The sequence below is a fragment of the Melanotaenia boesemani genome, chromosome 11 (genome assembly GCF_017639745.1).
Source record: "Melanotaenia boesemani isolate fMelBoe1 chromosome 11, fMelBoe1.pri, whole genome shotgun sequence".
In the NCBI taxonomy this organism is placed as follows: domain Eukaryota; kingdom Metazoa; phylum Chordata; class Actinopteri; order Atheriniformes; family Melanotaeniidae; genus Melanotaenia; species Melanotaenia boesemani.
Window position 1 is genome coordinate 14,290,513 of NC_055692.1, and position 16,713 is coordinate 14,307,225.

The following is a 16,713-nucleotide window of genomic DNA, read 5'->3' on the forward strand; positions in this document are numbered from 1 at the left end:
GATGTAAGCATGTGATTTTAACACACTTGTTCTAACTAATATTGCTTGTTAAAGTCATCCAAAAGGCTCATTATTTTTCTTAGGAGTGAATGTGACCCAAGTCAAATTGAACTGGCAATTTCCTTTTCCCATAATGGGACATCAGGATAATTTATATCCGCTTCCTCTTGTAATGAGTGTAAGTGTTATGGCTGAATAAGGACAAGTCTGTTAATGGATTGCTTAATGCCTTTTTACCACAGAATGCCAACTCACTATGATGAGGTTCTACACAGAAAAGATTCCCTGTTCATTTGTCTTCAGCTAATTTAGATACAAGTCAAGAATTGGAGTTGGTGTTTTGGGAAGAGCAGATTAGTTAGACACATGCTCCAGCTCAAGATGAATGAACCCAAAGGGCTTCTGAAAATAGAAGTAGACAATCCAACTGAATTGGTTTACTTTTAGAAAGTCCAGACTGATATGATGCAAGGGTGGTGTAACATTCTGCATTCACAGAAGCATGCAGCTTTTTGCTAATGGGACTCTGGCGCCCAGCTTTTGTCCAGATGGTGCAGCAGGTTAGCATAAATTTACAGCACTAAAGGAAAGGGGTGAATGACAAATGATGTGTGCTTTTCAGGCATCATTGGAGGCATTTGTATATGTTTTGGTTTTCCTTAAAGGCGATGGAAGGGGAGAATGGGACACAGTTAAGTGGAATATGTTAGAAAGAGCATACATATTCTTTTCCCTTTAGGAAGAGCATACATAATCTTCCCTTAAATATTAAACCTACAGATTATTAATTCTTTCAGGAGTACAGCCAAAGTGACTGACAGACTTAAGTGGCTAAGCAAATACTCAACCTTTTGACCAACTGCCTTTATCTTCTCAGGGAGGAAAACACAAGATATTGGACAAGTGCAGCCTGCCTTTGACAGGGAAGCAGTGCGTGGACCGAATAATCACAGAAAAGGTTCATTTTAATCTTTTTTTTCTTCACAAATATGCTTCAGTCAACCTAAATTCAAATGGAAATGGATGCATGAGTGGATAAATAAAGTCTCAGTCATAGACTTGTACTGTTTACTTGGCCTACAAAAGATTTTTATAGTGGTTTACTTTGCATTATTGAAACAAAAAAAGGCATCTTGTGGGATACCTGTGATACATGAAATATTCAGGTCACAACATCCAACAGCCCCACTCAGAAATGGATAAGCCATGTTTAAGGTCAGACCATGTCAGCTGAAGCTTCCTCGAACTCCCCCCACCGGATTTTTGGATTTGGTTGTGTTGAAATGCAAGTGCCTTTGCAATTTTTATATGTTAGGTTAAATACAAAAGGCACTTCTTTTTTTTAAATATTAGAGATGCATGGCTGATATTTATGGTAATGATATAGCAGATGAGTCAGACCCACATTATGCTCAAATGCAACAATGTAAAACTGACTAGTATTCAGCACATGAATGTGAATAACTGCAACCCAGACAATGACAATGCAAACATTGTCGGGTGTTTTGTAACACGTTAAGGTTTCCTGCTTTTCTGGGGACCCTATTTATTTTTTTGGTTTCTGCTGTAACTTTACATCAGCACTACAAAAACCTGGTTTTACATTGACATTGTGGACTAGTGAGGAATCAATTTATCCATTTCAGATTAGTATAAAAGTGAGGAAAATTCTTCAGAAAACAGCACAGCTGATCAAAATGTCCATGCATTTGTCTTTTTTGGTCCCACCCAGTCAGTTTCCTGATTGTGCCAGCAGCAAGCAGAGCATACAGAGACCACAAACTCATTAAACACAAGTCACACACATTGGATCTATTTCTCTCATCTGCATCTCCCTCATACATGTACCTGTATATTTAAAAATAGTTTGGTACGATACAATGAAGAGACATTAGTAGATGGAATTGCATTTAATGAGGGTATTATTAATGTTATGTTGTTAAAATGTTTTATGCTTGGAGTTTCCGTTTAATTATACATTTAGGTGATTCACTCATACCAGCCTAAGGGTCCTTCTGACTCTTGTGCTGTGCTTGTAGCCTCAGCCCTGTTATTGTTTGTTTTGGACTGTAATAAAAAGTGAGGCTCACCCTGTTAACCTAAACACTTAAGGCTCTTGTCAAAGGGCTCTTCTCTGAAAGATGTTTGTCCTGCATCTAGAAGAAGGCTGGAGTCATTTAAACTGATGACCAAAGAGGTCATTGGTCTTAGCTGGTGATGGATTGCTATGATTTGGCTGTTTTTGTTGTAATTCATATTGCTGTATGTTATTCATGTATGTATGCTACCTCATGAGCATACATTTCCGCTTCCAGATACTGATCTCTACACATGTGTGGTTATCGAGGCTTTTGAGACTAATTAAACAGTGCCCATGGGCTGGCCGATGAGCGTTGCTTTCCATTTTTCATTTGTAAATGCAGACCACAGGGTGAACTTATGCAAGGCAGAACATCTTTGTAATATGTAACTCTCAACTGAGGATGTAAGTTGATGGGTAGTAGAATACATGAAGGGAGTATGTGTGTGTGTGTGTGAAAATAAAGCTCTAAGATGCTGAAGTAGCCAGGAAAGCTTGGTTCTAATTCAATTTTGTTAATACTTTGGTTAGTTTCTTATTACCCTGTCTCTGGAACTGAAAGCATGACCTATTAAGGGCCAAAACGACATGTCCACGTCTCCTCGCCCACCCCTACCTCACTCACTCCTTTCTGCTCAGCTAGCTTTTGTTGTTATTGCACAACATTTCTCAGCAAGCATATTTCTTTCAACATTTGTAAAGGTTAAAGCCCTTTCTACTGCCTTGCAAGCACTGGTACCGTCTCCTCCTCCTCTTTTCAACCTTTCTCATTTTAACTTATACTGCAACCTCTCTTGCTCTTTATAAGTGTTGTCTTTCTTGAATACATGCCCAGTCTTTCTACTTTCTTTCTTTCTTTCTTGAACTATTTCTTGAATATTTTCAGTCCATAATTTATTACCTATTTTTTCTTCTCCTTTCTCTTCCAACACACATTTGTCTCTTATTTCTTTGTCCTTTTATTCTCCTACACCCACATCCCCCGTTTTTCAACTTTCGTCATCTGATTCTATGTCTCTTGTGCTTTGAATACATTTGAAAATGTGTCAGCCTTCCATCCACAACAAACCAGCTTTGTTTGTCCCAAAGTATAAGCATTTTGATGGCAGTCTTTGATGACGCCAGTCTGTCATTGTAGTCTAGGCAAAGATTTAAAAAATTCTGACATGTGACTGTCAGTTTGTCCTCCTCAAGGATCCTTGACAGCAATGTTGAGAGGGCAGCTTTTCTTTGTCACCTTTCTGCTGCTTGCTGTTTTTGTCTTTTGATAATCAGTATATCCCACTGCTGAAGAAAGGTGCTGCTGCTGAAAAGTTGACCTGTCTGTGTCAAAAAACATGATCTTAAATGTGGATGCCAGCTAGCTCTGTTCACTTTTCAGATGCCCAGAAAACAGGATGAAAACCAAACAAGGTATCCAGACTTGCATTTCTACTCATATTTTATACTTAAAATGATTATTTATGTTCCTGTTAGACATATCTGCATGTGAACAGCAAAGCTTAAGCTAAAGAGCAAGATGGAACCTTTATTTGCATTTGAGATTGTTGAGGTTTGATTTGTTTGAAACTACATTCTCACTGGATTGAGCAAGTATTGAACCTCACCTGCTGAGCAGTGATTGGTTTTGTGTGCTTGAGTTTTGTTCATACAGTAATAAAAGTTTGTTCAGATTAAGCCATGTCAAAGCAGGTTTCTGTAAGGCAAATAGATCTTTTAAAGAGAGCAGCTATTAAAAAGCCACTAATGAGAAGCAAGCAGGCGTTTGAAACTGCTGCAGGATTGCAGCTGTGCACAAAGGTATATTTCAGCTACCCTTAACCAATGCTCACAAAGAGAAATGCTTGCAGTGGGCTCACAAATACATGATGGCTATTTTTTTATTTATTTCTATTTCACTGATGTATCCCATGCTATACTGGATGGTCCACATGGATGGAGTTCTGAATGGAGGGCTGAGGACATTCTGTTTTTGTGTTTACGGAGACATGGCTCAACAACAACATTCCGGACTCTGCCAGCTTACGTGCTGCAAACCGGGGGCTGTATATTTACATCGGGGGACTTTCTTATAAAGAGACCCTGAAGAGTTGTAGTCAGCTCCAACACCTCAAGCACTACCATGCTGTGTACAGGAGTGCCCCAAAGATGTGTCCCCTACTCTTCACCTGCTGACCCATGACAGTACAGCCAGGTTCAGCAGCAACACCCTCATAAAGTGTGCAGATGATGCCACCACAGTGGGTCTCATCAGCAAAGTCAATTAAACCAATTACCGGAAGGAGGTGAGCCTCCTGGCCAGTTGGTGGAGAAACAACAACCTTCTGCTCAACATAGATAAGACAAAGGAGATGATCATCGACTATAGGAGAGGCCCCAAGCAGCATCCCCCACTGACCATCGGTGGAGAGAATGCCAGCAGCATCCTGGGGGCGCACATCTCTGATGACCTCACCTGGTTGGCCAACTTCACATCACTGACAAGAAAGGCTCAGCAGAGACTACTTCCTTCGCAAATTGAGGAGTGAGAGCATCGGTCCCCACCATGACCACCTTCTGCCCATAGAAAGGGGCACCATAGAAAGCATCCCGATAAGCTTTCCCATTCCTCACCCTCACAGTTCATGTACAGCACCTGTCAACATTGCCCTGGACCCTTTTCCACCCCGTCAGATACCAGCTTCGCCAGAATGGGGAACAGCTTCATCCATCAGGTTGTCAGAAAGCACAACTCTTTAGCATCATTCCCGCACAAAGGATCGCAATTTAAAATGTTGTAATTATCAAATTGCAAAGTAGCGCAATTAATACTTCTGCACGTTTAATTCTGGTTTTAAGATGTGCAGTGTCCACAGTGTTACAAATCTTCCCGCTTTAGTCGTAAATTCCTGTCGTTTTTCTTGTCAGTCATTTAAAGATTATGTGACAGCTACACTCAGCTGTGAAGTCACATCACATTTTCAGACCTCACTGCAGACTAATTTTCCATAAATGACTGAACTGCTGTGACAAAAAATACTCAGGGGAGATAACGGTCCAACTTCTGCAATGTCCTAAAGAAAGGAATAGAGACCATTTTACTGAGTGGAATTGCTCTAAATATTCTAAAAGTTCAGATCTCAGATAATGTATTGACATAAATAAAACCTACAAAAAGTACTGGATCCATTTTAAGGCATTATATGGTCGAGAAATTACTACAGTGACAGCAGATTTCGTTTGTTTAGCTGCGTCTTCAGGACTGACATAAAGATGGACATTTTCAAGGGACATATCTTCACCCAACTTCTCTGTTATTAAGTTGGAGAGTGCTCACCTACGTGTGCACGCATCAGAGTGGAACTCCTCTGTCTGCAGAAAAAGACGTGCTGTAGTGTAAACAAGATGAATATCATCAGACTGTTTAGTTTTTACTACTACAAGGACAAAGTAAAGTCTTGTTCTAGAAGGAAGTACTTCCTTCAGACTAGTGTTTTGGCCATAGGTTTTATCTTGCAGTTGGCAAGTGAATGCTGTTCTTATCAAGTTTACGTCGTTTCATTGGAATATATAAATCAGTTCATATTTGGACATCATCTAATGTCATAATTCTCCATCTCCTGTAATAAATATATTTCTCTGTGAATACTGAACGGAGGCTGGAATTTAAATGATTGAACTGCAAACCAATGTGCAATGACAATATTTGTATGAAAAATTTAAATTTTGTTTTTTCCAAAATCATTCAGGCCTAATGGCCACCATGTCTCAACAAGGCTGCAACGTAAGCAAGGTGGTGGTAGAGTGATATTTTGGGCTGGAATAATGGGGAGTGAGATAGAAGGCCCTTTTAGGGCTCCTGAACGTGTCAAAATGGCCTCTGGAAATTGTGAGCAGTTTCTATATGACCATTTCCTGCCATGGCATTAAAGGACTAACTGTGTCTTCTGCAGTAAACTTATTTTCATGCAAGACAACTCAACATCCCATGCTGCAAAAAATACATTTTAATCTTTGGCTGTTATGGGTATAAAGGAAAAAAGGCTCATGGCGTGGGCACCATCATCCCCTGACCTTAAGCCAATTAATTAAAAGGAAGATCAGAGGGTGGACAGCAGTATACCTCCAAACAGCAACTCTGGGAGGAAATACTGGCATCCTCAAATGAAATAAATATAGAAATTGTCCATGGGGTTAACAGAATCAGTGGATGAAATGGTTTTTAAGGTGATCTCAAAGAGGGGCTCTGGTGTTAACATGGAACTTGATCTGTTAAAAAAAATGTGACAGGTGTACGTTTTTAAATTTGTAATAACTTATATAATGTTTTGAAATTGTTATGCTTAATCATTTGGACCACTATTTTTAGTGTTTGGGAAACATGCTGTTTTCATAATTGTTTTCATAATTTCATAAAATAAATAACCTAACATGATTTTTAATGACTGAAATTTTTATTAACTGTCATTTGCATAGATTTAGGAGAAATTAATACAACTAGAATATGCAAAATAATTATCTCATATGGGCTTTTTCTGAATTATATTAAAAATGCCAAAGAAAATAGCATTTTTGAATTTACCTAATGTGCTTGACATAATAATAATAATAATAATAATGAAAATTAAACTAGTTTGCAAGTTTCATAATCACAAATTATTTCTTGTCAGTGTGATAATCTAGCTTGCATATGTTGTGTGTTGTTGTCTTTGTGGTTTATGGTATTGTGTGGATGTAGGGCAATGCTCTGCTGTGCTCCCATCCTTCTCCATGACAACAGGGAAGAGAAAACACATTTATCTGTGATTGTCAGAAAACACTGATCAATAAAAGCAACCACTTTTAAGGCCCTCTGCAGAAACCTTTCCTGCATGTTGATGTCTAATATAATAGCTAATACAAATATGGGATGAAGTGGTGAGGACAGATGAAAGAAGACACTGAAGCTGTTATCACTGTCAGGACAACATCATGGATGAGCAATCTTTTTTAGCCTGACTGTGCACTGGACAGCCCATAACTTACTGTCTTATTTGTGGAGTCATTTTATTCATCTGTAGCTCATTTTTTAAACAAATGAACATATAGATTCTGCAGCTTTTTGTTCTGTCTCAACCAACAAGATGTTTTAAAACTGCTCATGGTTCCTGAAAAAATTATTAATAAAGTGATCACATGGGGTGATTCCCAACAGAAGAAAAAAAGGGTACTCCACTTCCGAAATCATACCTTTAATGAGCCTGAGGTTTATACTAAATTTATTCTCCAGTGGTTGCTTTCCTTCCATGATTAAAATTTCTGATCCGAAATGTTTGCTAAGCAATAGTACAAATGGGGCCTGCCTCCCCCCCCTCCAGGCATGTGCATGCACAGACACTGATGTACACAACATTTTCTCACAAGCAGTGTCCTCGGCTCTCGATGGCCAGAGGGAATGGTAAATCGAGTGTTGTCTTTTTTAGTTATGTTCTGATTTGAGACCCGGGCTGGTGGGAACCTGTTGCTGCTTTTTTGTGGTTGGCTCATCCTATGTTTCCATTTCTTGAAGGCGTCCTTTTTACAAGTGTGTTTGCTTGAAACGGTGTTGTCATTAAAATGATAAAGTGTGTGTTTCATATGTGCTGTGAGTAAATCAGATCAACTTTGTGATCCATGGGGCTTGAGTTGCTCAGAGGTCTCCTTTCTATCTATTTCAGTATATTTTCCTCTCAACACTTAGTTCAGTAATTCTCTCCTGTTTTGAAAATAAGAATAAAAAGAATATATTTTTGTGCACAGATAAATGTAAATTATTCCTAAAATATCCAGCTACAGCCTCAGGAAAATATTACTCTCCTCATTTTGCCTAATGACAGTAATACCAATGATGGCAATTATAATTGCAACAATCAAACTGAAATTATTTTATGGTCCCGGGTTTTGTGAGAACACATCCCAAAATCTGCTTATTATAATTGCTTGAATGCATTGCGAAGATAACCTTTTGTTTATTTGTTGGAGGGTGAAATGCTAATTTTTATCACATTCATATTTTGTTGCTGAAAACATTTAGCTGACTGCATAATTGTCTCTTAGTGTTACACAGTATTCTGCCCAGTTCTCGCCAGACAGGTCATGTAGTCTGCCAGCTTTTTAATGACTAACTTTGCATCAATCTGGTTAATGACGGTCGTGGCTTTGAAGACGGTGAGGAAAAGGGACTCAACATTTTTACAACAAAAGGCCACAATGCAAATGGAGCCACATTTTGTTTTTTATTATTTTTTTTTCCCACTCAGCATGAATATTACAAATGAGGTCAACAGATGTACTTACCCTTACCATTATGTGTCAAGGTCTCATGAAATTTCAAGCAGAGTCAAACTGAATTTCCCACTAACATTTGACAGCATCTACCACAACTGCACACCGCTGTTGCATTTTTATCAACCACCTCTGGCACATTTTGATAAATCATTAATTCTCCTTAATCACTTGTGACAAATGTCACGGTTAGAGATGCATGTCAGTGTCTGTGTTATCCGTAGACCCTTGTTCCCTGTGACATTCCATCTGTCCTGCTATATTGGAGTGAGATATCTGCCTCCTGCCCTGTCACTGTGTGGGGCTCTAATGAGCTGAGAGCCCTGACAGGCTTTACTTGAATGTGGGTATGGCTTTTCCTGTCGGTCCCTGCTTAGAGAGGCATCAGGGCCCAGCAAGCCTCTACTTTAAATATTTCTCCATTGTTTGCAGTAATAGAAATAATGCCATTGCTCTAGTTCAGGGGTAGCCAACGTCGGTCCTCGAGGGCACCAATCCGGCAGGTTTTTCAGATTTCCCTGCTCCAGCACACCTGACTCAAATTAAATGGATCCAGCAGCCTATAAGGATCTGCACAATGACTCGTTAGTTTAAGTCAGGTGTGTTGGAGCACAGAAATCTGGAAAACCTGCCGGATTGGGGCCCTCGAGGACCAACGTTGGCTACCCCCTGCTCTAGTTTATACAATAAATTTCCAACCCATATGGGCATTTGCAGTGCTAGGATTGGAATCCATTTCCTATCCTCTGGTCTGCCGAGGATGTCTCTCACAGGGCACGATTTGGGGGTGGGGATTTGGTAGATGGTGCCCTGGTTTCCGGGGTGTGCAGCTGGAACATTGGGGTGGGTGCTAGCCCATGCTGGGTGGTTGTCTGGTCCTACTGGGCATGGTGCAGGCCCTCTGCCTTGAGGGGGCTGCCTCTGGGCTCTAGAGGCTTGGGGCCCTTTGCTCTGGCCACCCTGGATGGCCGGTGCCTGGCAGAGTCGGCAGCTGCCGATCTTGGCCTGTCGGGGCCTGTGCCCTGTGACCGAGGGGGGCTCTGGCTGGGGCCTTACTCTGATGCACTCAGGATGGGTCCGGGGTAGTCTTCATGGTGGGGTGGCTTGGGTTTGTGCTTCGGGATTGTTGCTGATCACCCGTGTCTCTGGGCTGTCATAGTCTGCCTCTAGCTTCCATGGAGACATGGTCACATTTGATTACAGTTTGCTTCCTTAAAAATAACAGTTGAGTTTTTCAAACTATTGCAACAGAGAGTGTATATTACTCTCTTGCATCAAGAGCATATCTTACTAATGAGGAACATGCTTACTTGTTTTCATGACCACACATTGTACCATTCTTCAAAACTCTGCCATCACACTGAAAAAGAACTATTACTTACTTGTAGGTTTGCATGTTTTACTTCACATTGTCCATTTAAGATAATTACTGGTTGCATATGTAGAGCCAGCTGCTGTTAAGGTTCAGGAAATCTTTTTTATGCCTCGAATATTGTTCCAGGATATACTGCAGAAAGGACACTAGAATTTTGGTTCATTGTCCTTAAAGCAAAAAACATTTATCTCAAGTGGATAAAAATACTTTCTTGATAGCATGGTAAAGTACTCCTACAACAAAATATAGAGCCACAATTTTTGTTTCTTTTGCATGCTACCTTTGGAGAACTGGAAGTCACTGAATTTGTGGCTGTTTGTGCTACAGACTCTCCAGCTTTTTAGTTGTGCCTTGCAGGCAAAAATCATGTTGGCAAAGAAAGAGGATCAGTATTGTCAGTCCAATAAAAGAAGAAATCCTACAACAAAGTCACCTTTTTCTGGAGTAAAAAGCTCCAAGACGTGATTTTACTTGCCAATATTTACCATCCTGTGGCTGTAGCCATCTAGTTCTCTCTTTCATTTCTTAAAGCTCCTCTTCTGTTTGCTCTGGTTTTAATAAAAGGGAAGAGCATTACATCCAAATACCTATTCAAATAGATGAAAATCAGCTACATGTGCTGTTTTGTTCTATGTTTGAGGTTATTGCTAAAATAAGTAGTCAGGTGTGAATACATGCAGAATGAATTCTCCTTTTGTAAGCCTCACATAACATGCCAGGAAAAATACCACAGGCACTGAAAGGTACGTTACTGCTGAGACATGAAACATAAACAAAATGGTCCAGCTCCACAGAGGACCTTTCAGTGTTGTCAGCATGTGACACCTACAAAACTATCCAAGCCTTTCACTTGCAAGCGCAAGTCCTTTTGTTTTGCCGTGCATGATTTCCCCGTGTTATTACATTCTGGCTGTTTTCGGTCATGACATTCTCCCTCAATATGGGTCCAGTTGCGAAGATTATTGTGTCTTTTCAATGTTTTGCTCCAAAACACATGAAGGAAAACACTATAAATGCATTGAAAGCTCACATAAGTATGTCAAAATTCCAGTTTTTTAACTTGAGTGAACTGGAATTTCTAATGTGAACGACTTTATTTTATTTTGATTTTCTTCTCCTTTTTTTGTTTTTTTTTTTACTGAAATATGTTAAGTAGAATTTTTATAAACTATGTGTGCACCAGACTTAATTAAACTAACGGCCTCATAAAAAAAAGCTCAAAGAAGCAGGCCTGTTGTCTGAATGTACTCTATATTCATAGCATATCAGAGATAAAGGTACATTTTCAGTGATTGTGGTATTTCTTGAATGTGACAAGATTGCCAGGTCAGTACAGGGTCTTTTTAAAAGATGACCACTTCACATGTCTCGTTTAGTTGAAACCCATTAATTTATTCTGCTTTTCATTCATTGGCAGACAAACCGCGGTATGGCTAAACAGATACTCTTCAAGCTAGAGCTTTTTTTTTTATTTTTTTTTTATTTACAAAAACTACTTCACATTCACAAATCTAGTAGTTCACAAATAAAGTAGAAGTGTGGTTGTAAGGCAAGATTTTACTAAGGATTTCCAACATTTTACACAAATGTAATTAATTAATCTAGATTAAATTGATTTTAGTGAACGACTGAATCAAAATATAGAAACAGACATTAATATTATATACACAAGCTCTAGTAATGTCTGAAAAATGCATTTAATTGCATTTCAATAATAGGAAAAGAAATATTCCTGGCCAAAAACAACAGACCTGAAGTTAAAGTGTTATTTTAAGTACTTTAACTTGCAGCAGCTGTTCTCTGATTAAGAGTCTACAACATGTTTTAGTACTTTTAACGTATTAAATGTTTTGGTCCACGCTCTTCATTAATAGGCATTAATATCTGACAGTAAGCCAGGACGGGATCAGCCAGCAGCAGCTTTGCACGTTCTTTTCAGTCTGGTCATGGAGCAGAGGTGAACGCCTCCTGCTCTGACTGCAGCTGTGAGCGCTTTTGGATGGGGAGGGGCCTGCGGAAGCGCTGCTTATTGAGGAGAAGTAAACATGCCTTCCAGTCAGTTTCCAAAAGTCTCCAATAACACCAGAAAAAGTGTCTAGACTTGTCGCTAGTCACTTGTTTGAAATAGCTAGAAGATATAGAAGAAATAGCCAAATTAGTTAAATTGGCAACAAGCTCTGATGTGTCTCAGTTTAATTGATGCACCAGGAACTCGTGCACTGACAAACGTTCTGCGTTATATGGAATTCAAACCGTGATTAAATGCGATTATTTTTTTAACTGGTTCATTTTTTGTAATTAATTAATCGGACGAAAGTCCCACCCCTAATAATAATTTTATTTATAGGGCATTTTTCAGGACACTCAAAGATGCTTTACAGCAGGAGAAGAAGAGTAAAAAATGCAATACATTCAAAAACATCAATTAACAAAAAAACCTTTAAATTCTTAGGACCTACACAAGTAACAAATTTTATAATCATTAAAGTCATTAAAGGCAACTCTGAAAAGATATCTTTTGGTAAGTTTTATTTATTAGCAATGTTAGGTCAGAGCAATCATGGATTTCTTTGGGAGTGAGTTCCAGAGAGTATGGGCAGCAGTTGAAAAAGCTCGGCCCCCTCAGGTTGCTTTACTTGGTTATGAAGGGACTATCTTCATATCAGAGGAGCAGAGATCATGTGATGGTATGTGGCAATGAAGGAGGTCAGTCAAATAGGAGGGAGCCAGGTCATTAAGGTTTTTAAATTTGAGAAGGATTTTAAATTGGATTTGTTGGGGAGCAGGAAGCCAGTCTCTGGAAGGTGGGGGTGATGTGGTCACGGGAAAATGTGAGTCAGGAGACGAGCAGGCAGTGTTTTGAATGCATCAACGCTCGTTTTAAAACTTGGTGTGGGGAGTCGTAGAGGATTGTTACGACCCAGTACAGGGGTACGATGGACGTAACAAAAGACAGTGTGGACAGATGTAAAACCGAGAGATAACAGAATTTATTGATACAAATGGGAATGAGGATAAATGCAATGACAAAGGTGGTGAATCAAGTGCTCATAACCAAAGCTCTCAGACCAAGGGCAGACTGTCTGTGCAAACAGTTGCCAAAGAATACACAGGTGCAGATGGCTTTTATTTCCCCATCAGGTGGCTGTAGGGATGATGATTGGCCTGGTAATTATCCAATCATCTTGAAGGCAGAGGTGTGGTGTAAGGAGCCAATCCTCAGTAGGCAGGAAGTAAGGTGTGTAGAGCATGACCAATCTCAGATGGGTGACGACACACAGGCATTTCCATGCAAAATGAGAGGGCAATCAGTGAAATGACAGACAGCCGTAACAAGGATGCTATTGTAGTAATCAAGTCTAGAAGGGACAAAAGCATTGATGAGGGTTTCAGCTGCAGAACAGGGGAGAGATGGACGGATACAGACAAGGCGTTTTAGGTAGGCGAATGCTGTTCTGGTGATTTGGTTAATATGTTGCTCAAAGGAAAGGCTACTATCAAGGTGATACAGAGGTTATAAATATAAGGGGACGATGGCGCGGAGGATTTATCAATACTAAGATGTTCTCTGTGGTTTTGATGATGGATTTAGGGCCAGAAATAATCATGTCACTTTTATCACAGTTGAGTTTGAGGTAGTTGATTTCAATCAGATATATGGTGCTGATATGGTAAATCACTAGTTCAATCACATCACTAGTTAGTTAGTTATTAATAAGTTATTAAAACTGACCAACAATTAACAGGAAACAGTCAAGAAAGCTGTTGTTTTACTACAGTGTGCATTAATTAGAAGTGGATGTACAGTAGATTTTGATGAATACAAGCCTGTAACATCTCCAGCTGGACTGAACTCTTCTTTTTTTGGTAGCTGACGCCACCATTGTGAAACCAGAAATGAAAACAGCCTGAAGCATTCCTCCATTTTTATTTAAAACAGGAGAGCTCTTCTGAGGTGTTTTGTGGTGCTAAAGCTCTGATTTCCATGGAAACAATTCAATAGCTAGTGTTGCCACATTTGAGGAGACTGAATTGTCACTGTGTAAATAAAGATTAACATTGTACATACTGCTGCTTTCCAAAGGTACACACTTTTAGCTTAAAATGTTTGTAATGTTTGTCTGATGCAGACAACTGTGCAGGGTTTTGCAAAAAGTGAGGTTTGAAATTGAAAACTTATGTGGTAATGCTGCTTGCAATTTTGCAGTCTTGGATGAGGGATGTGGTGCCCAAGTTTCATTTCAGTCAGATCTTATTTAAATAGCACGTTCCGTACAATTTTGTAATTCAAAAGTTCTTTTCTCAAATATTAATTCAAGGAGACAAAAACCCTATAAAGTGTCTCTGTCAGTCTCTTTTTTTAAGTTAAGCTTAAAAAAAATTCCTTCTGTCCTCTTTGGGGAGGTTGTTCCACAATCGTGGACAATAAGAAGAGAAAGTTCTCATTTTGGTTCTAACATTTACAATTATTACAAAAACTGTGTCCTGCAGACCTGAGTGTTCTAACAGCTTTATAATGTAAATGTTAATGGTAATGTAAAATCCATCGGTACAGGGAGCAGTTGAAAAATCACCCCTCCATCCCTGCCATTTTTCTCATTTTTTATGTTTAAATTTTGTTTTTACATTATTTTTAAACAAAATTTCTCTTGTGTTTAAAATCATATAAGTAGTGAAATATTCACAGTATAATTGTTCACTTGTTTGTACTGGTGTGGCTTCAGAGAGTTGAGGGCTGCTCTCTGAAGCCTTTCCTGAATGTGTCACCAATAATTGCAGCTATTTTGTCATCTCCTGGATGGGTGACAGTGAAGTAGCACTCTGGCCTGCTGACTGAGCCACTTACACTTTTTTTGGGAGGGTTTTTTGTTTCTCTAAGGTCTGTTTTTTAATTAAGGCCTTGACATCTTTGCATGCTACTCAACTGATCTTACATCATTGGGCTCAAACCTGCCTGTTATAGAAATACTCAATTTCCCATCAACTTCTGCCATCTCTTTCCAAACAGCCCATCTTTTCCTCTTTATTTCATCCCTCTTCTCTACCTCCCGTCTTTCTACCAGGCTGTGTTTGATGTGGACAAGACAAAGGGCCTGACTCTGATTGAAGTTTGGGAGGGGCTTACTCCTGAGGATATCAAGACATGCACTGGCACAGATTTTGAGGTGAGTAATATAACACTTTGACTGCAAGCATCACAATATATTTTCTAACTTTAAGTTTGACAAAATGCTTCTTTTCTTCTTGTGGTTTCATGTAGGTGTCTCCCAACCTGAGACCTATGCAGCAAATTTAGAGGCGCTTCCAGCGGCTCTGAAGATGTATTTTTGGTTTGGGTCATTTAGTTATGCTGGGATAAACAGGTGATGAAATATCATCACAAGCTGGATCAGTCAAATAAGCTTAGAAAACACAAATGCTTAGTCTAGTTTTCTGGTAATCAATGTGGAAATATGAAATGGATTTGAACTGCAGCAGTGACAACCGAAAAGCTCTCATGGAAGCCAACTTCCCTGGCTCTTTTTGTGGTGTGGTGTGACGATTACACCATCAAGTTTTACCTTTGTTTGTGCAACTGTTACCAAATCGTCCATCTGGAAATTACAATCTGATTGTAGTCTGTGTCTGAAGAAAATATATTGTTTCTAGTATGAAGGTAATTGCTGAAATAAACTAAAGTCACATTTTACTGTAAGTTTAAATTGTTGTAATAGGATAAAATGCAAATGTAATGAATTGAGAGAACAGGGTTGCTGTAGGTCAGCTGTTTAAATCTAAATGTAAAATGACTCCAATAACAACAACAACAACAAAAACTCATTACAGTGTTGAGTTTAAGATGGCATTTTTATCTGCATGTGGAAAGAGAACGAGATGTAGTGTTGTAGCACTGACAAGGACATGTTTGGAACAGTCACCTCTGCCATAATATGAACTTCTTTTTCTCTGAAAGTCATATAATTCAAGCCAAAAGCAATACGCCTTAAATCTGTTTGCTCCAGTATTTGGTCCCCTGTCTTTGTATAAAAAATCAAATAAACCTGGTTTGCAGAGTCAACAAGTAGAATTTTGTTTTGTCTTTTGGCTAATTCTTCCACGACACTGACACGCCACTGACCCAAAGCAAAATGACTGCTTTGGCAGTAACACAGGTTAAGGTTTTCTATATTTGGATGATAGGCTTTCATTGACATTTTTATGTGATTTTTTTCCACTTGAGTAGAGAGACGCTGTTGTTACCTGAGGGCTGTTACATAACCAGATAATTTAACCAGTGGGATTTTAGGTTCAAGAAGATCAACTGGGTTGGATCATCAAGCATAAAAATTAAAGAAAGAGACAGGAGCTGTTGCCACCGGCTGTTGATGTTAATATAGCACATCCCTTCATGAGTCAAACTCTAGTGGAACCCCATAAGCCTACATTTTGTAACCTATTTCTTATACTTGGTAGTTGAAGGCAGGGTGGAGGGGAATTTCGAAAACATGGTGGGATTTAACAGGAATAAATGTCTTGGAACAGTAGAAATGAATGTGCTCTCTGTTGTAAATGTGCAAGTAGGTGAAGGAAATGGGTTTAGCAAAGTTTGTCAAAAAGCTCAGACAAATGTAGCATCAGCTAACTGTAGAGCATGTGCAAGAGGCTATTTTAAGCACTCAGGTTTTTGGCAAACTTAAGTTTACCCCCCCCCCCCCCCCCCCCCATGTATGTTTTTGTCATATCTTTTATCACTCTAAGATCATAGTTAATTAAAGATATTCAGACTCAATCCCAATTCCTCAAGCTAGATCTACCCTCTGTTTTGCACAGGTAAAATGCCCCTTTTCTTTTAAGGATCAAGGAGTAGCGGTCATCTATCGGGGGGGTCCCAAGATAATTTCAGGAGGTCACCAGATCATTGTATAAAAATTTTTTTTAAAAATTATAGCCAACATTTATTACACTGGTGAACTGAATTCACCAAAACCCACTTTAT

At 39.2% G+C, this 16,713-nt stretch overlaps 1 protein-coding gene across 1 annotated transcript in view; it reads left to right on the top strand.

Annotated features, from left to right (window-relative positions):
• The window catches only part of oxct1a (3-oxoacid CoA transferase 1a), a 46,906-nt gene extending 31,111 nt beyond the window's left edge, over positions 1-15,795 (top strand). Inside the window, exons 15-17 of the mRNA XM_041999297.1 lie at positions 878-958; positions 14,801-14,902; positions 14,998-15,795. Of these exons, the coding sequence (XP_041855231.1) occupies positions 878-958; positions 14,801-14,902; positions 14,998-15,033 (219 nt within the window). The 3' untranslated portion in view covers positions 15,034-15,795. The remainder of the gene's footprint in view (positions 1-877; positions 959-14,800; positions 14,903-14,997) is intronic.
• The last annotated feature ends 918 nt before the right edge of the window (positions 15,796-16,713 follow it).